General features: G+C 46.1%; 1 protein-coding gene across 1 annotated transcript in view; it reads right to left on the bottom strand.

Annotated features, from left to right (window-relative positions):
• Nucleotides 1-10: 10 nt before the first annotated feature.
• Nucleotides 11-23,367, bottom strand: part of LOC126248503 (conserved oligomeric Golgi complex subunit 2) — a 107,697-nt gene continuing 84,340 nt past the window's right edge. Inside the window, exon 12 of the mRNA XM_049949541.1 lies at nucleotides 11-229. Coding sequence (XP_049805498.1) covers nucleotides 137-229 — 93 coding nt within the window. The 3' untranslated portion in view covers nucleotides 11-136. The remainder of the gene's footprint in view (nucleotides 230-23,367) is intronic.

Below are 23,367 nucleotides of genomic sequence, written 5' to 3'. Positions count from 1 at the left end.
CATTACAATATATTTCTCAATTTTCTTTATTAAAGCCATAACTTCAATCTTTGAAACGTTAATTTTACATCTTTCTTAATATAAGTTACATTTCATCTGACACATGTATTTTCTGTTCTATTCACTGGACTGATGGTCATTTTTCAGATTTAAGTGTGGCCTCTTCAACGAGGTTAATAAGTTCTTCCAGTTTTTCAACTTCTGATCTGTTTAGGCCCTTATTTTCAACCTGAAAAACAAACAATGGCATAATATGGCAAATATAACAACAACTTAGGGAGGGGGGAGGGGGAGAGGGAGAGGGAGGGGGAGGGGGAGCTGCTGTAAGTTACTTAATATCACAAAAATATGACTGACAAGTTCACCAAAAATCTTATAAAGAGACCAGTAGAGATTAATATGAGATCTTTAAAAATCATATGATGATTACTACCAAGCACTATTTTGTATCTGAATGGCATTTCTTTCAAATTCTTTCAACAACTTTCTTTATACACTAATGTCCAAAAGTTAAGCATAATCACAAAAACACGAAAATAAAAAGAGAAAAGGTGAGTAATCACCCAACGTCACCATAAATATTTACCTACAACCCCTGCTTTGTATAGGAAAGGAGTATTCCCTGCTGTGAACAGTGGTGTAACTGAAAGGTAAACACAAACAATGCACGTCTCAGTCTTTTTTGTCGATTCATAGTGATCGGAGTGTAATCTCTTGCTGAAGCTGACAACATAATGCCACAAAGACGCCATCTGGAACCTGTTATGCAGGGCAGAATACTGGGCTACCTGGAAGCAGGCCAGAGACAGACCGAAATCTCACTATCCTTGGATGTGCCAGTGTCATTTTGAGGTTCTGACGATGGTTTCAAGACATGGGAGATGTTTGTCTTCCACAGCAGGATTGATATCAGGCCATAACTGTCTGACAAAATCAGAGTACACCTGCAAGACAATTGGCTGCATGGTTGCAAAGCTTGCATCTGCCTCAGGAAATGATGTTTGCTGACAAACTATGTATCAGAGGTTCAGAACAGCAGGACATGTGCATTCCACTCACTACAGCACAGAGACAGGCCCATGTATTGTGGAGTCAGCAACATCAAAATGGACCATGAATGATGGGAGGAATGTGCTCTTTACAGTAAATCCAATTTCAGTTTACAAAACAGTTTTCGTTGCATATTATGCTGGAGAGAACCTGAGAGCCAATGCAACCCCAGGAGCATTGTAGGAAGAGACTGGTTTGATGGTGATGGCATTATGCTATAGGGTGACATTATGATGAATGACCATATGGAGCTGCACATCTTCGTTGGTGGTCAAAGGACTACTTTAAACACTCAGCTACAGAGATGAGGTGCTACTACCATACATTCACCATTTCAAAGGTGCAATTGGTCCACACTTTCTCTTTACATATGATAGTGCTCGCCGCATCGAGTTGCTCCGGTGAATGAATTTAAGATGACAATATCCATTGCATGGAGTGGACAGCAAAGGCCTGAATCATATAAAACATGCCTGGGACGCATTAGGGAGATGAACAGCATCCTGTCAGCCTCCACCAAGGACACCCCCAGACCTCCACATTGCTCTTCTGAGGAATGGGGTCGACCGTCAAGAGAGTCCTTGAAACATCTTACTGTCACAGTGCAGCATGTATGGTTATTAGGGGTAACCATATCACATATTAACAGTTTATTCTTCTTATTTCCTAGTTATTTTATTTTCTTGCAAATGTTCATCTTAGCTATCAGATTTTTTTAACAGTCTGTTTTGGGCACTGTTGTATGTCAAATGTCTTGTGATTAAACTGTAGCTTGTTCAGTAACCCTTCTGACATACTGATAAGGCAGTATGTCCTCTTTTCATGATTATGCTTAACTTTCAGACGTCCCTTTTTCTGCTGACCATCACCCCTACCACCAGAAAAGGTCAAGGTTGCAAAATTGTCAAGGCAGAGTTTGACAACCTGGTCACTGCCAGTGTGCTGCACACTTTGAAGAGCCCGTAGGCATCCACTCTCCACCTTGGCAAGAACAGATGGTGCCCATGGGGCAATTACCAGGTGCTAAACTCCAGCACCATTCCTGCCTGGTATCTTGTGCCACTCCTACGCTGCTACAACAATGTGCTGGCAGAAGCTACAATCTTCAACAAGTTTGACTGCACCAAGGCTTTTCCCAGATCCCTGTCTCACATAAGGACAACCAGAACACTGCCACTATGAACCCTTTGGCTTGCATGAGAGTGCCTTTATGACCTTTGCTCTCTGTAATGCTGCCCAAATGCGGCAGTGTTTCCTGGATGGCACCTTGCAAGGCTTGAACTAATGCTTCCCCTATTTAGATGACATCCTTGATTTCTGCACAATGCATAAGAAAATGGAAAGCACCTCTGCATAATCTTTGAGAACCTCCAGGAAACCGGCATCCCTGTCAACACAGCTAAGTGCATTTTTGGTGTCAGCAAGGTGGTACTCCTGAGCCAGACCACCTCCGCTGCCAGCTCTCACCCACTGTCCAACAAAGTGCAAGACATCCTCAGTTTCCCATGCCCTGAGAATTTGAAGGACCTCTGCTGTTTTCTCAGCTTGTTAAACTTTGTCCACCGACACCTATGGGCTGTCAGTACTATGCAGGAGCCGATCGGTGCTGATTTCAAAACAAAGGAGAACAAGTCAGTGCCATGGATGCCCCAAATGGAAAACAGCTTTGCTGCTGCCACGTATGACTTGGCAAATGCTACTCTGCTCATCTAGCCCCACCCCACCATCCCACTTTCCATCATGGTTGATACCAGCCAGATGGTCACTGGTGCTATCCTGCACAGGAGTATGTCAGTGACACCTGACAGCCACTCATTTTTTTCTCCTGCAAGCCCTTTGCCACACAATGCCACTGGAGTGCATACGACAAGAGCTCCTTGTCATCTACAAGGCAATCAAATACTTTTGGCCATCAGTGAAGGTCTCTCACTTCACATTCTTCATCGACCACAAGCCTATAATGTTTGCCCTCTCGAAAGACACTGACCAGTGCTCCCCATGTAAGTTTCGGCAAGTTGCTAATCTCTGAGTTTATCACCAACATAAGTCATGTTGCCATGATTGGCAATGTCATCACTGACTGTTTCAGCTGCACCTGCACCATCACTTCATCCCTTGACTATCAGGTACTCAATACTAACCAGAAGTACAACTCAAAACTTGTCTGCCCTTGGTTAGGTGTCACTTTCAGCCACTGCCTCAATGTATGTTGACCCCTGGCTCAGACAGCAGTATCTGGCGTAGCATATCCATTGGCTCACCATGCCTGTTCCTATCTGCTGCCTTCTGCAAGGCAGCATTCAACTAGTTAAACAACCTCAAAAACCCCAGTGTGCACATTTCGACCACTCTAGATGGCCGCCGAGTAAGTGACGCCAGAAACCATTTCCAGAAAGTTAAGTGATTTAGACAGGAATATATTTTAGTTTTACGCCGACAACAAATTAAATACGTGCATTAGTGTATCGTTTAGTCTTGCCATTAAAGGTTTGACTTTTCTTTGCGTATTTTTTCAGAAAACACGAAAAGATCGTAACTTCGCGAAGTCGCGCTTAGGCTTAAATTCTGTAAACGTGTTTGTTTATTGTTTCACGGTAATTTAACTAGTTTCTCGGTAACAAATAAGTAAACTACCGTAAATAGCGTATAACTTCATTGTTTTAATACAGATTTCAGAAAAACAGTGTAACTTTATATCAGAAACTTGCCTATATAAAATTTTTTATAGGCCTAATTCTCGTAACGTTTTTGGAGAATCAAAGTTAAAGTACCTCGTTTAATTGTCCTTTTTTCATTCAGTCGAGTGAAATATATAATAAATAGCGTATACCTTCATTGTTTTAATACAGATCTCAGAAAAACAGCGGAATTTTAAATCAGAAACTTGCTTATATACATTTGTGAATAGGCTTAATTCTTGTAACGTCTTTTCTGATTTTCGGTAATTTAATTGATTTATTCTAGCTAAAGTATTATTTTTGCCATGAGTGAGAAGTGCCTGACTTGCCGTAGAATTGTTAGTTCCGGGGTTTGGTGTGATGGATGTAGTAGTTTTTTTCACTGGGGGGATTGCAGTGGCGTGGGTGTTGGGAAAGTGGATCAGGCTCATCAGTGGTTATGTAGGATTTGCAGCAGAGATAGGAAGATAGTGGAACAGGAGGGGAAAATTGCTGCCCTTCAGGCTGAGCTAGAACAGGCTAGGGAAGATCTGGACAGGTTAAGGAGGGAGAAGGGCAAAGAGAGGTGGGAAGGGGCCAGAGGTAGCAGAAGGAACAGGCCTAGAACTAAGTCTGACAGTTTTGTGGTGAATGTCAAAAATAAGTTTGACCTGTTGCTTCAGTTAGAAACTGATGAGCCTCAAGCAGAGGTAGGTGTAGACAGGACACAACAAACTTTCAATAGGAAATTGAAAAAGAATGTAGGAAAGTCATCGAAAAGGAAGAAAGTTTTGTTGTTAGGCAGTTCTCATGCCAGAGGTGTAGGCCAACTTCTGCAGGAGGAATTAGGACCAGAATACCAGGTCACAAATTTTTTCAAACCAAGTGCTAGTCTGGATCAGGTGACAGAGGATTTAGGTTCACTCTGTAAAGGATTTACCAGGGAAGACACCGTGGTTATTGTGGGAGGGCCAGGGAACAGCATCGACAGAGATCCCGGGTACAGTATAGAGTGTGACCTGGTAAAGATTGCGTCGGCATCGAGACACACCAATGTTGAATTTGTATCTGTCCTGAGACGCCATGACCGGCCTCATTTGAACTCTTCTGTTGGGAGAGTTAATTTGGAGTTGGAACGGCTGCTTGGGTCGGGTGCGGAGGCTCATATTGGTGTGGTTCCTGTTGATTATCTCAGTAGGTGGGACTATACCAGGCACGGCCTACATCTCAACAGGAAAGGGAAGGGGAAACTGGCTGGGGTAATAGCAGGAAATTTAAGGGGGGGGAGGCACTGCCATGAATGGTAAAATACCAGTGGTTACAGGTGTTGGAGCAGCACCTTTTTTAGGATAGGTAAGACAGAAAGATGCCAAGTTCTACGAGAGGTCAGGATTGAAACAAATCTTCAGTTTAGGAAAGAAATTAAACAGCACAATTCTAGCACATTGGATCACCAATCACAGCTATCAATTATAAATTTTCACCAATCACCAGAAATTTTATCTCCACCAAGTTGTATCTCAGTCCTAGGTAATTGCATTGATGAATTAAAGTCACCCAACCCAGTTGACATAATCTGCCTCTCTGAACACCGTGTGACCACTGGTATAGGAACTAGGCCTAAGCACAATGAGAAACTCAGACAGGAGAGTACTGCAAATGTTAGAATAAGGAAAGGTTCTCATAAAAGTATAATTAAAAATAATGTAAGTATATTTCATCAAAATATTGGGAGTTTAAAGAATAAAGTAGATGAGCTTCTGGTTTGTTTAGAAGATTTAGAAGCTGAGAATGAAATAGATATACTATGCCTGTCTGAGCATCACATTGTTACTGATATGGATAAGGTAAATGTAAGTGGATATAAGCTCTCTGCACATGTAATGAGAGAAAATATGGAGAAAGGAGGAGTTGCCATATATGTCAAAAGTTATCATTGTGCAAAAAGTATAGAAACAAAAAAGTTTTGTGTAGAGAAACATATAGAAGCATGTGCCTGTGAGCTTAAATTAAATAAAGGCACATTTATAATTGTAACTGTATATAGGTCCCCATCAGGAAATTTTCATCTATTTCTGAAAAATTTGGACTCCTTGTTGTGCTATCTGTCAGACAGGGGGAAGCAAATTATTATTTGTGGGGACTTCAATGTAGATTCTCTGAAAGAGGGTAATAGGAAAAATGACCTTGAAATATTACTCGGTTCTTTCAATTTGACACCCGTTATTGATTTTCCTACTCGGGTGGTAAAGGATAGCAGCTCACTGATAGATAACTTCTTTATAGACCAAGATAAGTTTAACCAGATAAATGCTCAGCCTGTTGAGAATGGTCTTTCTGATCATGGTGCACAGCTAGTTACAATATATGACATAGCTCCATTCAGCAATACTAAACAGTCCTCCAAAGTAGTACGTCCAGTCAACGATTTAACAATTGCAAATTTCAGGGAAAGCCTACAGCAGTTAGACTGGTATGAGGTGTACCGTGAACCTGATGCCAATTTAAAATATAATTTATTTCATGACATTTTTGTAAATGCATTTGAAAACTGCTTCCCCAAGAAAATAGTTAAATATACTCGTAAGAAACCTTGTAACAAACCATGGCTTACTAAGGGTATAAAAATATCTTGTAACCGGAAAAGGGAAATGTATCTGACAGCAAGAAAGAGTAGTGACCCAGAAACTATCAAAAATTATAAAAACTACTGTGTTATATTAAGAAAAGTTATTAAAAAATCCAGGAGTATGTGTATCATGTCTGAAATCAGCAACTCTGATAATAAAATTAAAACAATTTGGAATATTATTAAAAGAGAAACAGGTCAATCAAGAGCAGAGTAAGACAGTATTACCATCAAATTGAATGAAAACTTTATGAACAAACAGTCAGAAGTTGAAAATATTTTTAATAATCATTTTCTAAATGTTGTGGATATAGTAGGATCCAGGTGTTCATTAGAAGATGCTAGGCTGTTAATGGAAGAGGCCATACCTATGCAATTTGATACAATTGAAATCTCACCCACTTCTCCCTCTGAAATTAGGAAAATAATAAACTTGCTTAAAAGCAAAAACTCGCATGGAATTGATGGCATTTCCAGCAAAATACTAAAAGCTTGTTCTCAACAGATAAGTAAGATTCTCAGCCACCTGTGTAATAGCTCTCTGGAACAGGGCATTTTCCCTGATAGACTGAAATATGCTATTGTTATACCTTTGCATAAAAAGGGGGATAGATCTGATGTCAACAATTACCGTCCAATCTCCCTTCTAACAGCTTTATCCAAAATTTTTGAGAAAGTAATGTATTCAAGAGTATCTTCACATATCTGTAAAAATGAAGTACTAACAAAATGTCAGTTTGGTTTCCAGAAAGGTTTTTCAACAGAAAATGCCATATATGCTTTCACCAGTCAAATTTTGAATGATCTGAATAACCGAACACCACCCATTGGGATTTTTTGTGATCTCTCAAAGGCTTTTGATTGTGTAAATCATGAAATTCTGCTAGACAAGCTCAAGTATTGTGGCATGAGTGGGACAGTGCACAAATGGTTTAATTCGTACCTAACTGGAAGAGTGCAGAAAGTAGAAATAGGTAGTTCTCGTAACATGCAAAGATCAGCACATTCCTCAAACTGGGGAAGTATCAAGAATGGGGTTCCACAAGGGTCAGTCTTGGGTCCTTTGTTGTTCTTATTATATATTAATGACTTGCCATTCTATATTCATGAAGAGGCAAAGTTAGTTCTCTTTGCTGATGATACAAGTATAGTAATCACACCTGACAAACAAGAATTAACTGATGAAATTGTCAATACTGTCTTTCAGAAAATTACTAAGTGGTTCCTTGTAAACGGACTCTCAATGAATTTTGATAAGACACAGTACATACAGTTCCGTACAGTGAATGGTATGACGCCATTAATAAATATAGACCTTAATCAGAAGCATATAGCTAAGGTAGAATATTGCAAATTTTTAGGTGTGTCCATTGATGAGAGATTAAATTGGAAGAAACACATTGATGATCTGCTGAAATGTTTGAGTTCAGCTACTTATGCAATAAGGGTCATTGCAAATTTTGGTGATAAACATCTTAGTAAATTAGCTTACTACGCCTATTTTCACTCATTGCTTTCATATGGCATCATATTTTGGGGTAATTCATCACTGATGAATAAAGTATTTATTGCACAAAAGCGTGTAATCAGAATAATAGCTGGAGTCCTCCCAAGATCATCCTGCAGACATTTATTTAAGGATCTAGGGATATTCACAGTAGCTTCTCAATATATATACTCTCTTATGAAATTTGTTATTAACAACCAAACCCAATTCAAAAGTAATAGCAGTGTGCATAACTACAATACTAGGAGAAAGGATGATCTTCACTATTCAAGATTAAATCTAACTTTGGCACAGAAAGGGGTGAATTATACTGGCACTAAAGTCTTTGGTCACTTACCAAATAGTATCAAAAGTCTGACAGATAACCAACAAGTATTTAAGAAGAAATTAAAAGAATTTCTGAATGACAACTCCTTCTACTCCATAGAGGAATTTTTAGATATAAATTAAGAAAAAAAATAAAAAATAAAAAATAAAGAAAAACAAAAAAACACAATAAAATAAAGTTGTTATATTAACTTAAGTATGTTGTTAAATTAACCTAATTATGTCATGTATTGGAAAATTCGACTCGTTCCACATCATTACGAAATATCGTATTCATGATCCATGGAACTAGTATTAATCTAATCTAATCTAATCTAATCTAGTGATACAGCATTTTGTGTGGCCAGGTGTTCAGAGGGGCTACAAGACCTGGGCCCACATTCACGTGAACATCAGCAGCCATCTGCCTTCCTCTGATAGCATTGCCAACCACACCAGCAGGTAGACTGCACTGGTACTTCTTGGCATTTATGTCACTCATGAGACCAATGTGGAGACATCAACCACTGACCTGGTCACAGCTAGCCAGCTGCTGTTCCGGGTTATTTCCTGGAGCCCACCAACCCGCCTGCAGGTGATGTCATGTCCGAGTTCATCCACAGCTTGCAGGACTGCATGGCTCACTTGCGAGACACCCTCCCCCTCAATGCCGTGGTGAATACAGGACCTTCATTCATAGCAACCTAGTCTTGCTAACCAAAGTAATACTGTGCATAAATGCTCACCAGCCAACACTGGGTTCTGAAGTGGGACCCCAAGATGTTCCTCCATCTCCACGGCACACGTACCAGCACCACAATTGATGGGCTCAAGCCCGACTATAAGCTGCCTGACCTCACACCATTCAACCTGACCCCATTCTCGTTAATACCCAACAGACATCTGCTGCCACCCATGGTGGCACCACACCGACACCACTTGAAGCACCTTTGCTGTTGGTACTACTCTCCCCCTGCCTATCTCTGCCCTCCCCCCCCCCCCTCCCCAAAAGATGCCAGCCCACTGCACCACTGCTTAGGACATTGTCATAAACCTACTAAGCTCACCAGCATCAGCACTGATCCCAACCCACCAGCTGCCAACACAAGTGCCAGCATCCCCGACATCTGGCACACTCATGCCCCAGCCCCTCTTTCTCTGTTGCAGCCTAAGCCTGATGCAGTGATTTCGCCTCTACTGCTGCCAATAGCTGACTGTGTCCATGTTGCCCCACCATCCCTGCTACCTCCACCATTCTCACAGCAGTGTTATTTCACACACTGCAGCACCTTGTCCTGGACCTACTGGCACCCAACCTCATGCCAAAGGCACTAGTGATTCACTCTCAGAGTGGCATCCCTTCACCCTGTTGTTCCAGCCAACCTGTCCTAGCACCTTCACAGTGTGCACTGCTACCTGACACATTGCTCATGCTTGTGGCCAGCACCTTGCTGGCCCTCCCTGTCATACATTGGTCTGACAATACTTACAACCAGCCACCCCTCCTACCTCACACCCAGCGTTCTGAGTCCTGCACCCACGATCTGTACCCGCATCATCAACACCACCACAACTCACCTTTGGTACAACATGGTCTCCTCCCCTTCCCACTGGTACCAACCTCTGTTGTCACCACCTTTCTCCTCCTTCGATCTCTGTGAGGGTGGAGAGGGACGGTGTGTGGGGGTGGGTCCTGCGTGGAGGCCCCATGGTGCGCCTCAGTACGTGCGAGCGAGCGCGCGCGCGCACACACACACACACACACACACACACACACACACACACACACACACACACTGACGGGTGCACAATGTGCTTTCACACTTCGTATCTGAGATGCTTGCAGCAAAGTACTGAGACTCACCCATGCCACCTCTATTCCCACAACACAGCTACATATGTAAAACAGTGGTTCATGCCACAAGGCATTTCCGCAGGCGTTTGTGCCCGTGTGTGTGTGTGTGTGTGTGTGTGTGTGTGTGTGTGTTATGGGCGCTCAATGGCAAGTTATTCAGTGTCTTTACACTCATTAAAACAAACGAATGTGAATAAAATTTCTAAAATTGTTCCTCATTCATGCAATCAAACTGATCACTCTATCCCACATGCACTAAAACAATGGAAAAAGAGTAAAAGTAGCTATACATGAAATTAAAACATAAGTATAATGACAAAGGAGCTGAAAGAAAGGCACAGGCAAACATCACTGGCTCACCACTTTCAAAAAAAATTTGGGTGAGCCAGTCACCCTGTTAACACATTAAAATCATAGGGAAAATGTTGGACAATTCACAAAACTTTAAAAGTCGAACAACATTGATTTGAAGGTTACTTAAAATAGAGGGCAAATCCATTGGAAAATCTGCCACAGCTCGCTGGTCAGAAAATAAAACACAGTCCAATAAAATATGTCACACAGTGATCTGTATACTACAAGCACCACGCATTGGAGGGCCCTCTTGCCAGAGCAAGAACCCAGGCACCGTAGGGCTGTGGCCTATGTGAAAACATGTAAGGAGGACGTCACCCTGTCATCGTGGCTGGAAGGAGGAACACCAAGGCAGCTCTGTGGACTTTACTGGATGAAGCTTATCGTCTGTCACTTCCAGCAACTCGTCCTCCCACCAATGCAAGACTCCGGAGCTCAACAGCAAGCCTATACCATGCAAAGGGATGGAACACTGAAATAACTGAGGATCACAACAGGCCTCCTTGGCTGCTAAGATCTGTCCTTTTGTTCCCTGCAGTATGCTGGTACCCAGCAGAAAGACACCTCCTTCCCAAGTCGTCATAGTTGGGAGGAGGGCATCCTGGATGTTGTGGGTGACTTTATCTGCTGGGTACAAATGTTGCAGAGAGTGAAGGGCACTCAGAGAATCGGAACAGACAAGAAATGTAGCACTGGAAGAATGTCTCATCTGCTCCAGTGCTCCCAAGACTGCATATAATTGTGTGTCAAAGACAGTAAAGTACTGAAGCAGCAGGACCTTGATGACATGATCCAGGAACACAACACAGCAACCAGCGGAGGCCTACTGCTAAAACCCACCCGTAAAGGCAGCTACATAGTTGTGGAGGTCATATAAAATGTCAGAAAATATTGAATTAAAAACATAAGCAGGAGTGCAGTCTCTCACCTAATCTCTCACAGCACCAAATCTAAAATTACTCTAGGCCTCTGCAGTACCCAGGGCAGCAGACAGTTAAAACTCTGGATTTGGGGTTGCACTTGCTCTAAACAGAATGACTCCAGCTTATGATGCATGCGGATCCCAACTGGCATTGTGGCTCATGGACGGTTGGAGAAAAGGTGTTCCAGAGGCGGACAAGCAACAGTATAGTATGTGGGTTAAAACTGAGCTGTGAGGAACTTACATGGTTGGTTGGTTGGTTTGTGGGGTTAAAGGGACCAGACTGCTACGGTCATCGGTCCCTTGTTCCAAAAAAACAAAAACCACCAAAAGAGACTAAAAAACGAACAACAGGAAAGGCGGCAGATGAAACAGGACTAGAAATACTCCGACAAAGAACAGACAAATCAAATTAAAATCACACCGAGTGTGACGGTGGTTGGCCGACCATAGAGAAGAAAGGGAAAAGCCAACCACCGAGAAACACATTAAAAAAGCAGACTAAAATCGTAGGCCACAGGCCAGAATCAACACAAAAACACACACACTTACATCAAGCGATAAAATCCCCCTGCCCGAATAAAACGCAAAACCAAGTCCGCTATGGCAGAGTCGTCAGTTAAAAGCGCAGGGAGCGTATCAGGCAGCGCAAAAGTCTGCCTGAGCACAGTTAAAAGGGCACACTCCAACAGAATATGGACCACCGTCAAGGACGCCCCACAATGACAAAGAGGTGGAGCCTCACGACACAGTAAATAACTGTGCGTCAGTCAGGTGTGGCCAATGCGGAGCCGACAAAGGACGACTGAGTCCCTGCGGGTGGCTCGCATGGATGACTGCCACACAGTCGTCGTCTCCTTAATGGCACGGAGTTTACTGGGCGTGATCCGATCGCGCCATTCAGCGTCCCAAAGCGCAAAAACTTTTCGGCGGAGGACTGCCCGCAAATCAGTCTCTGGGAGGCCAACATTCAGAGGTGGTTTACTCGTGGCCTCTTTCACCAGGTGGTCAACATGTTCATTGCCCGGGATACCGACATGACCGGGGGGGTCCACACAAAGACCACAGAGCGGCCGCAATGGGCAAGAGTATGCAGGGACTCATGGATAGCCATCACCAGACGAGAACGAGGGAAACACTGGTCGAGAGCTCGGAAACCGCTCAGGGAATCGCTACAGATAACGAAGGACTCACCTGAGCAGGAGCGGATATACTCTAGGGCACGAAAGATGGCGACCAGCTCAGCAGTGTAAACGCTGCAGCCGTCCGGCAAGGAACGTTGTTCGGAATGGTCCCCTAGAGTTAGCGCATAACCGACACGACCAGCAACCATCGAACCGTCAGTGTATACAACTCCAGAGCCCTAATACGTAGCCAGGATGGCATAAAAGCGGCGGCGGAAGGCCTCTGGAGGGACTGAGTTCTTGAGGCCCTGTGCCAAGTCGAGCCAAAGGCAAGGGCGAGGAACACACCATGGGTGTGTACGCAAAGTGGCCCGAAAAGGAGTTGGAACAGTGAAAACCCTAAGCCCGGAGAGAAGCTCTTTGACGCGGACCGCGATCGCACAACCTGACCGGGGCCGATGGTCTGGCAGATGGATGCCCGATTGCGGGAACAGGAGACGATAGTTTGGATGCCCGGGCAAGCTAAAAACATGGGCAGCATAAGCGGCCAGCAAACATTGGCGCCGTAACCGCAGGGGAGGGACACCTGCCTCCACTAGTATGCTGTCCACAGGGCTGGTACGGAAAGTACCAGCGGCTAGGCGTATCCCGCTGTGGAGGATTGGGTCCAGCACCCGCAACGCAGATGGGGATGCTGAGCCATAAGCCAGGCTCCCATAATCCAGGCGGGACTGGATTAACGCCTGGTAGAGCCGCAACAGGCTAGATCGGTTGGCGCCCCAGCGGGCGTGGCTCAACCATCTCAGAGCATTTAGATGCCGCCAACACGCCTGTTTAAGCTGCCGAATATGAGGCAGCCAAGTCAGCCGGGCAACAAAAACTACACCCAAAAACCTGTAGGTCTCCACCACAGCAAGGAGCTCGTCGGCAAGATAAAGCTGCAGCTCAGGATGGACTGTTCGGCGCCGGCAGAAATGCATAACGCGGGTCTTGGCAGCCAAAAACTGAAAACCATGCGCTACAGCCCAAGACTGCGCCTTGCGGATTGCACCCTGTAGCCGACGTTCAACAGCTGCAATGCCAGTAGAGCTGTAGTAAAGGCAGAAGTCGTCAGCGTACAGGGACGCTGAGACAGACGTCCCCACCGCCGCAGCGAGCCCGTTACTGGCTATTAAAAACAGGCAGACACTTAAAACAGATCCCTGGGGCACACCGTTCTCCTGGACGCGGGAGGAACTATGGGAGGCCGCGACTTGCACGCGGAAGGTACGATACGACAGAAAATTGCGGATAAAGATCGGCAGAGGGCCCCGAAGACCCCATCCATGAAGCGTAGAAAGGATGTGATGATGCCGTGTCGTATCGTACGCCTTCCGCATCTCGAATAAGACAGCGACCAGGTGCTGACGGCGGGCAAAGGCAGTACGGATGGCCGACTCCAGGCTCACCAGATTGTCGGCGGCGGAGCGGCCTTTACGGAACCCACCCTGAGATGGCGCCAGAAGGCCCCGTGACTCCAGTACCCAGTTCAACCGTCGGCTCACCATCCGTTCAAGCAACTTGCAAAGAACGTTGGTGAGGCTAATGGGACGGTAGCTGTCCACCTCCAAAGGGTTCTTCCCAGGTTTCAGAATAGGGATAACGATACTTTCCCGCCATTGCGACGGAAACTCACCCTCGACCCAAATACGGTTGTAAAGGTCGAGGAGCCGTCGCTGGCAGTCCACTGAAAGGTGTTTCAGCATCTGGCAGTGGATGCTATCTGGCCCAGGAGCGGTATCAGGACAAGCGGCAAGGGCACTGCGGAGTTCCCACTCACTGAATGGAACACTGTACGATTCTGGATGGTGGGTGCGAAACGAAAGGCTCCGACGTTCCATCCACTCTTTAATGGAGCGGAAGGCCAGTGGGTAATTGGAAGAAGCGGAACTAAGAGCAAAATGCTCTGCCAAGCTGTTGGCTATTTCGGCAGAGTCTGTACAAACTGCTCCATTCAGTGAGAGTGCAGGGACGCTGACAGGGGTCCGATAGCCGTAGACGCGTCGAATCTTGGCCCAGACCTGCGATGGAGTGACATGGAGGCCAATGGTGGACACATACCGCTCCAAGCACTCCTGCTTGCCTTGGCGGATAAGGCGGCAGGCTCGTGCATGCAGCCGTTTGAAGGCGATAAGGTGGTCTATGGATGGATGTCGCTTGTGACGCTGTAGTGCCCACCGACGATCTTTAATCGCTTCAGCGATCTCAGGTGACCACCAAGGCACAGTCCGCCGCCGAGGGGACCCAGAAGAACGGGGAATGGCAGATTCGGCGGCAGTAACGATGCCGGTGGTGACCGATTGAACCACCGCATCAATGTCATCATTAGAGAGAGGCTCAATAGCGCCAGTGGAGGAGAACAAGACCCAGTCAGCCTTATTCATAGCCCATCTGCTAGGGCGTCCAGAAGAGTGACGCTGTGGTAGTGACAGAAAGATCGGAAAGTGGTCACTACCACACAGGTCGTCATGCACACTCCACTGGACAGACGGTAAGGGGCTAGGGCTGCAGATCGAAAGGTCGATGGCGGAGTACGTGCCATGCGCCACACTAAAGTGTGTAGAGGAACCATCATTTAAAAGTGAAAGATCAAGCTGTGCTAATAGATGCTCAACGGTGGCGCCCCGACCTGTTGCCACCGACCCACCCCACAGAGGGTTATGGGCGTTGAAGTCGCCCAGTAACAAGAAAGGTGGCGGCAATTGGGCTATCAGCGCAGCCAGGACATGCTGCGAGACATCACCATCCGGTGGAAGGTAAAGACTGCAGACGGTAACAGCCTGTGGCATCGACACCCGAACAGTGACAGCCTCTAAAGGTGTTTGGAGAGGGGCAGACTCGCTGTGCAGAGTGTGAAGGACACAGAGGCAGATGCCACCAGACACCCTTTCATAAGCTGCCCGGTTCTTATAATAACCCCGATAGCCACGGAGGGCAGTGGTTCGCATTGCTGGAAACCAAGTTTCCTGAAGAGCAATGCAGAAGAAAGGGTGAAGGCTGATAAGTCGTCAGAGCTCAGCTAGATGGTGGAAGAAACCGCTGCAGTTCCACTGGAGGATGATATTGTCCATGGCTGAGAAAGGCGTGAAAGGACTGGGAAGGCAATTTACGCCGCTTGTTCACTCACTGCCACCGATTCAGTACCCGTGCGAGTGACATCCATGGCGTCTGAGGGACCGGTGAGATGAAGGTCCTCAGCGGACGCCAGAATCTCGACCTCATCCTCAGACGCAGAGCTCGAAGGGTGCGGTGGGGTCGGTGCCACCGCAATTTCTTTGGCCTTAGAGGTCTTTCTCTTGGACTTCTCTCGCTGAACCTTGGGTTTCACCGGCTCAGAAGGCTTCACCGATTCAGTCTCCGGGACGGAGGAGGATCGTGAAGCCCTACGCCCAGCCACTGGTGAGGACTTATGCCACTGTCGGCCGTCATCCTTCCCGCTGGTGGAACCCTGGGAAGGGAGGGTCCCAAGGGAACCCTTACGGGCGAGAGTAGCCAAAGAATTTAGACGCTTCTCCGGCTGAGAAGCGGGGATGGACGTCCCCGATGGGTGGGAGGATGTTGCTCCTGAGGTAGGTGGTGCAGGAGCAACCGGTTGGGTAGAGCCCCCCACGGGCAAGGGGGCAGGAGGAGTCGTACTGCTCATCGAGCTGGCTGGAAGTCTTGAAACTGATGGGGCTAGCACAGTTGTTGTAGCAGCTGCATAAGAAGATGTCATTCTCACAGGATGGAGTCTGTCATATTTCCTTTTGGCCTCAGTATAGGTCAGCCGGTCCAGGGTCTTATATTTCATGATTTTGCACTCTTTCTGAAAGACTTTGCAGTCAGGCGAGCAAGGTGAATGATGCTCTCCGCAGTTGACACAGATGGGAGGCGGGGCACATGGAGTATTGGGATGTGATGTGCGTCCGCAATCTCGACATGTGAGGCTGGAAGTGCAGCGGGAAGACATATGGCCGAACTTCCAGCACTTAAAGCACCGCATCAGGGGAGGTATATAGGGCTAGACGTCACAACGGTAGACCATCACCTTGACCTTCTCCGGTAATGTATAACCCTCGAAGGCCAAGATGAAGGCACCGGTAGCAACCTGATTGTCCTTCGGACCCCGATGAACGCGCCGGACGAAATGAACACCTCTACGCTCTAAGTTGGCGCACAGCTCGTCATCAGACTGCAAAAGTAGGTCCCTATGGAAAATAACTCCCTGGACCATATTTAAACTCTTATGTGGTGTAATGGTAATGTGAACATCCCCCAACTTGTCACAAGCAAGTAACCTGCGTGACTGGGCGGAGGATGCCGTTTGTATCATTACTGCCCAGAGCGTATTTGGACAAGCCCTCCACCTCCCCAAACTTGTCCTCTAAATGCTCGACGAAGAACTGAGGCTTTGTGGATAGAAAAGACTCCCCATCAGCTCTCGTGCAAACTAAGAATCGGGGCGAATAACTATTACATCCATCCTGAGACTTACGCTCCTCCCACGGCATGGCCAGAGAGGGGAATGTTTTCGGATCGTACTTTTGAGCATTAAATTGAGCCCGAGAACGCTTAGAGACTGCTGGCGGCTGGCCGCCAGCGAGAGATGATGTACCACGCTTCATTGCGGGTCATCTGCCCTGATGCCACCTACTCCGACCAAGGGCCCTCCCCACGGCCGCCAGCGAGAGATGATGTACCACGCTTCATTGCGGGTCATCCGCCCTGATGCCACCTACTCCGTCCAAGGGCCCTCCCCACGGGCGCCACCCAGCCGCAGCAATAGCCACCTGGCAGGATGGCCATTGCCGGGAGTCCTGATGCCCCAGGGAGACGGGCATCTACTCCTTGGCATACGTGGGGAGTTAACAGCACAGGCATCAGTAGAGCGCTCCCTGTGTTGTCAGGGGGCTACAACGAACAGGGTACATGGCGGCCCCACCACAACGGACTGGCTACCGTGCTGGATCTTAGGTGCAAAAATGTCCAAGGTCGTCGTCGCAGTTAAAAGCAACACTGCAGAGTGCAGCGTGGTAATCGCACCCAGTGACGTATCCTCGCCCAAGAGATGGAAAATGAGCGGGACACCATTGCAACGATGAAAAAGTCGGCTAAAGGTCTCAATGCACGACGGATACAGCGCACCATGTAAGGCGCCCTTCCTCAATTGGCTCGCTCTTCGGAATAATTTAGAAAGATGGAGGTCAAACTCGAGAGGGGACCATCACATAAGGCCGAAACATTTGAGACTCCTTTTAGTCGCCTCTTACGACAGGCAGGAATACCGCGGGCCTATTCTAACCCCCGAACCCGCAGGGGGGGAAACTTACATGGCTGATGCACCATGAGGAGCTGCCACAAGATGGTGAGTGGCAGTTCCTCACCCTCAGCACAGAGACTTGCTATGGGACTGATCCTACAAGCACCCATGGCCAGCTGAATCCCCTCATATGAACAGCGCCAATGATTTTAAAATAAGAAGACCTCGCTGATCCTTACACCATGCACCCATAGTCTGGCCATGAACATATGAAAACCCTATAAACCTGGAGAAGATGTGCCCTGTCCACTCCCCAAGACCTGTCTGTGCCCATGGCATTTTATGATGTTCAGTGCCTTGAGGGTTCTCACAGGTGTGTCAACCACAACAATTTGGAGTAAAAAATGAGGCCCAGAAACCACACTCAGTCTCTAAAATGTAGGATGGAGTCCCTCTTATGCAAGTCAGGTAAATTAAAAATATGACATGAACAATTAGAATGCGCATGCGTGTGCCCCCCCCCCCCCCCCCCCACACACACACACTGATGGCTGACTGTTGCAACACTGGAGGAGGAACAAATCGTCCACAAATAAGCAGCACTGTACAGGACACCTTACCATAGACTTGACACAGTTTATGGCTATGGCAAGGAAGGTGACATTTAAAACACTGCCTTGAGGGACACCAACTCGGGCTGCTGAGACAGAAAGGACCATAGGAAGATGGGGACGCGGCTACAAAAGCCCCATTGATGCAGTTGCAAGAGAATACTGTGTCTCCAAGTAGTGTCATACGCATAACAGATATCAAAGAATACAAAGAATATGTCAACATATTGACATTTACGTAGGAAGGACTGCTGAATAGCCACCTCTAGTAGTGTCAGTTTGTCGACAGTGGACCAAAACCTCCAGCATCCACACTGAGAGTGGCTAAGGAGTTGCCCAAACTCTAACCACCAGATGAGATGACGATTAACAATTCGCTCCAGGGCCTTTCCTACACAGCTCGTTAAGGCAATACTTTTGTAACTACTTGGAGATACTGGTTTGAGGAGAGGTATCCGAATTCCCTCCCTCCATGAGTTGGGGATGTTACCTGTCTGCCACATAGGATTAAAAATTTGAGGAGGACTTCCTTTGATGCCACTGGCAAATGTTGAAGCATGCAGTAGTCGATTTGGTTGCGCCTAGGTGCAGTGTCACAAGTCTCAGACAGTGCTGATTCCAGTTCCCAAATGGAGAAAGGTGAGTTGAAGGACTCAGAATTATTGGATCTGAAGTCCAACTTGCCCCTCTCTCCATCCACACTGTTTTGACGAAACGCCTGATCCTGGCTTGCATTAGAAGTAGTTTTTGCAAAATGCTTGGCCAGCACCTGAGTGATGTCTCCAGGTGTTGTCTGGAGACACCCCTGTCCCAGCACTGCTGCTATTGGTAAGCGAATGTGTTTACCAGAAATCCTCCCAATGGCTTCCAGTCCTTAAGTAGAACAAGTAAAATGGTTGATAAATTATAGGAATGCTTGCCACAACCACTTCTTGCTCTCCTTAATAATGTGAAAGGCTATGAGGTTGTCTGCGTCGGTCGGCATTTAAACTGTCCGAGAGCTACATGCCTGTCCTCGATTGCAGAACAGCACTCATCTGTCCACCAAGGAACAGTTTGCCTGCTATGATGACATGAACACTTTGGGATGGATAGGTCAACAGCACATGTGTGATGTGGTCCACACATTCCTGGAAACTGTTGCAGTGTTCAAGCACAGCCAGCGGGCTGAACAGCACCCAGTTAACCTTGCTGATCATCCATTTTGATGGCTTCTGTTCAATTAATCCTCTGTCCATTAGGTGGATCCACAGTCAGACATGGTCAATGGAATGAAGGTCATCAGTTGTTTCCCACTGTGCTGAGTCTGCACGCGCTGGGGAGCAGAATGAGAGGTTGATGGCTGAGGGTGACCCAGTAGCAGCCAAGAAATGAGTGGGATTGCCTCCGTTGAGGATGCACAGCTCACAAGGTCCTTCAGACTTGGCCCCTGGGGCTAGTATAGTTTGAGCCCCGTAATACAGTGTGGGCACTGAAATTACCCAGCAGGAGAAACAGATGGGGGAGAGGGGAAGCATTCAATAAGGCCTACAAGAGCTTCAGAGTCTATTGCAACCTGGAGAGGTAAAGACAGGGAACAGATAGTGACCTTCTGATCCACATGAACTACAACAGCTACTGTTTGTAGGTCAGTAACCAAGGAGACAGCAGAGGAATGGTGTGTTTTATTGACAAACACAGGAAGACCCCTCTTGGTTCCATCCCCAGTAATATCCTTTTGGTGGAGAGCATAGCCCCGTAGCACAGAGCACAGGGGCATCAGTGACTCTTGAAATATGTTTCCTGTAAACACAAGCAAAGGGGTAGTGCCTGTGCCAGGAGTTTCAGTTCCTGTACATGAGTCCCGAACCCATTCATCTTCCACTGTAGTATGGTGGGGAGCCCACAACAGATGGAGGTTCAGCCTTTGGGCAAGATGGTTGCTCCAGGCAGACTTCACAGTCCATTGGCTCTGAAGCAGAATCAGCAGAGCATCAAGTCAAATGACACGGACATCAGATTTATTGTCTGTTCTTGTCTGTTGTAGAAGCTACCCATTTGCTTTTGTTAGACTGGAAGGGTTTTGGAGGAGGTATCGCAGCAGTGGTGGAGGCAATGCAGTATTTTTTATTGGGCTCTGCCTTTGTAGGTATTGCAATGTATGAAGTGGTGGCAACTATCGCTTTATCTGATGTTCTCTGAGGGGCTATGGGCTCTGAAAGAACTGCAGCTTGATATGTGCACTGAAAAACACAGGTACTAGTGTTGACACTAGCAACCTCCATTTGTGTAGAAGCACTGGCTGTCAAAACAGGCTTTTCAAGGGCGAAGCAAAAGATGTAGTGAATGTGGGAGGCTGCATGACCTAATAGATCTTCTTGGCCTCTCCATATGGGATGCGTTTCCATGTCTTAATAGCCTGCAGCTTCCATTCTTCATGGAAGACACTGCAAACGCTACTCCAGACAAGACAGGATGATTCCCAGAGCAAGTTACACATTTTGGAGGGGAGGAGAATCCAACTTCATCATGGGTTATCTTGCCACTTTTGTCACAAGTGGTTTCACCCTTACATCCTACGGTGGTGTGCCCAAGGCGCTGACACTGAAAACAGCGCACTGGTTTGGGGACATATGGCTGTATGCTTAGATGAACGAAAACTGCCTTGATATGCTTTGGGAGTTATATGCTACTGAATGTAAGGATGAACGAATCAGATTTTATGAGATCTCCATTCACCCTTTTCAATATATTTTGCACATCAGTGACCCCTTTCTAAACCCAATCATCCTTCAATTCCTCCTTGGGAATGTCGAACAGATCTCTACAGGTCACAACACCTTTGCTACAGTTCAAGCTATTGTGGAGCTCCATTTCTATGGCATATTCCCCAAGGGACTTAGCTTTCCGGTGGTTGGTGACTTGTTGGGAACTTGCAGTTGCAACCAACAGCATGCCATTACACAATCACTTCACTGATTTCAGAGTACCTGTGACACCCTCTAAACCTTTCTGTATATAAAAATGTAAAACCTTCCCAAAGCTGCTCTCTTTTCACTTGACAATCAAAAACACATTCTGACCAGCAGTGTGCATTCTGTTATTATGTACTAAGGAACTCTGTATAATATCTGAGTCAGGAGGATTGGCTACACAAGCCCTCTTGTTACATTGGGTGTTGGTACTTATTAGTGGTCCACCCTTTCCGCGTGAAGGAGGACGAGAAAATTTTGAAGGATACATCTTGGTCTCGCTATCAGGTAGGGAAATAAAAGTCCACCTAGACACAGCCCCATGTGCCTAGGTAAGCCTTAAACAAATGAGGCTCTGTAGTTTCCCCAGAGGTTGCCCACTAATGGCTGTTACACCTCAACAGCCAAGCATCTCATCGATGCGCAGCACACCTTGAGGCTGAGGGTTTTTTTTAAAGAGATTTTTACAATCCTCACAATCCAGACAGTCAAGCCAAGACCCCCTTTCCTGAGACACACAACATTTCACTGCCACACTGTAGAATGGTAGATGAAGCATGCCCAGAGCTTACAGTGACAGGGGATTGGTGGTACTTACCAGTCCCCAGCTCAGGAACCCTGGGGTTGTCAAGATGTGGATAATAACTGAATTTCAAGCTCACACCCATCACAGCTGGTACATTCATGTGATAACTGTGTTCCATTTCTCTGGTTCTTGCCCTGGCCATTTCTCCCATGAGAGACATCTGAGCCTGCACATTGTGTTGGTGAAAATTGTGTTCACGCAGGTGAATACTCAGCAATGAAGTAGTGACACTCGGTTTTGTGTTCTATACTTACTGGAACATTTGTAGAGCATTTACTTTTTGGGCAAGTCACCACTACAGAACCTATTCTTGTGCGGTGTTGTATTTAGTGTTACCATATCAGCAAATGACTAATCTATTATATTTTGAGACCATTCAGTCATTCATGTTGTAATTCAGTTATTTGAATAAACCTGTTGTCTTTCTTAAACCCCTGAGAACATTATTCATTGTGCAGTACCCAATATGCCTGTCCTCATGCCCTCAACTTCAGTTAAATTTTTGTGATTATTTTATTAAGTTGCGTAGGGATACTTTCCAACAAGATTTAAACTGCTGTGTTTGATTCCAATACAAATTTCACGTACAGCGGAAGAGGTACGGAAACTGAAATTGGAAGGGCCAGTCAATCAGACACCGGGATGAGAATGTCCCACCTATTGTGACAACAGATATACGTATAATTAATTTTACCTCCTGAAGATAGGTATTGTACAGCACTTCTGTTCCATAATTTCATAGTTTTCTCAATCAAATTTTCCTTTTGTTTTTATCATTTTGTTAAAAACAATATTATTTTGTTAAAACACACACACACACAAAATTATTTATTATTTTTACTTTTTGTGTAATTGAAGAAAGTGTACCTATGACTGCCATTGCAATAAATATACGCTGACTAACAAAAAGGGGAAGCGCACACAAGAAGTGATCAGATGTAAGTGTAACTTCATATAAATTCACACCAATGGCAGGCATGTAAATGATCAGAGCTGGAATTCTCTGTGACACGTAGAATGGCCACCAGAGTGCACTCGTGTTGTTCATGTTTTAGTGTTGTTACCAGGCCTCATAAGATATATGAAGGGTGTGAACAGTGTCAGATGTTGAGTGATCACTGTGAAGGACACAGATACACTACATAATTGTGAGAGACAGTATTGTCAGCACCCGCCAGAGTTTAAAGGGGTCCTAATTGTGGGTCTCCATTTGGCCAGCTGGCTGAATCATACAATATCCAGATTTGTGGTGCATTCGGATGAGACAGTGGTCCAATGTTGGAATGCACAGGAATGTGAAGGCAGGCATATTAGTTGTCACGTTTCCAGCCAACCATATCTGACCACTACAAGGGGGATCACCATATTGTGCACTAAGAAAAGTGTAGCCCCTTCACATCTATGCCTGCCACTTGAGAACAAGTAATGGACTCCCAATTTGAGAACACGTAACGGACTGCCTGCAACGTTTTGTGTCATCCCAAATCATCAGAGACTAGCAGCAGCCAGACTAAGGAATTACCATTCCATTGGTAGG

The sequence above is a fragment of the Schistocerca nitens genome, chromosome 3 (assembly GCF_023898315.1).
Source record: "Schistocerca nitens isolate TAMUIC-IGC-003100 chromosome 3, iqSchNite1.1, whole genome shotgun sequence".
In the NCBI taxonomy this organism is placed as follows: Eukaryota; Metazoa; Arthropoda; class Insecta; order Orthoptera; family Acrididae; genus Schistocerca; species Schistocerca nitens.
This window is presented reverse-complemented; position numbering and strand designations above follow the sequence as displayed.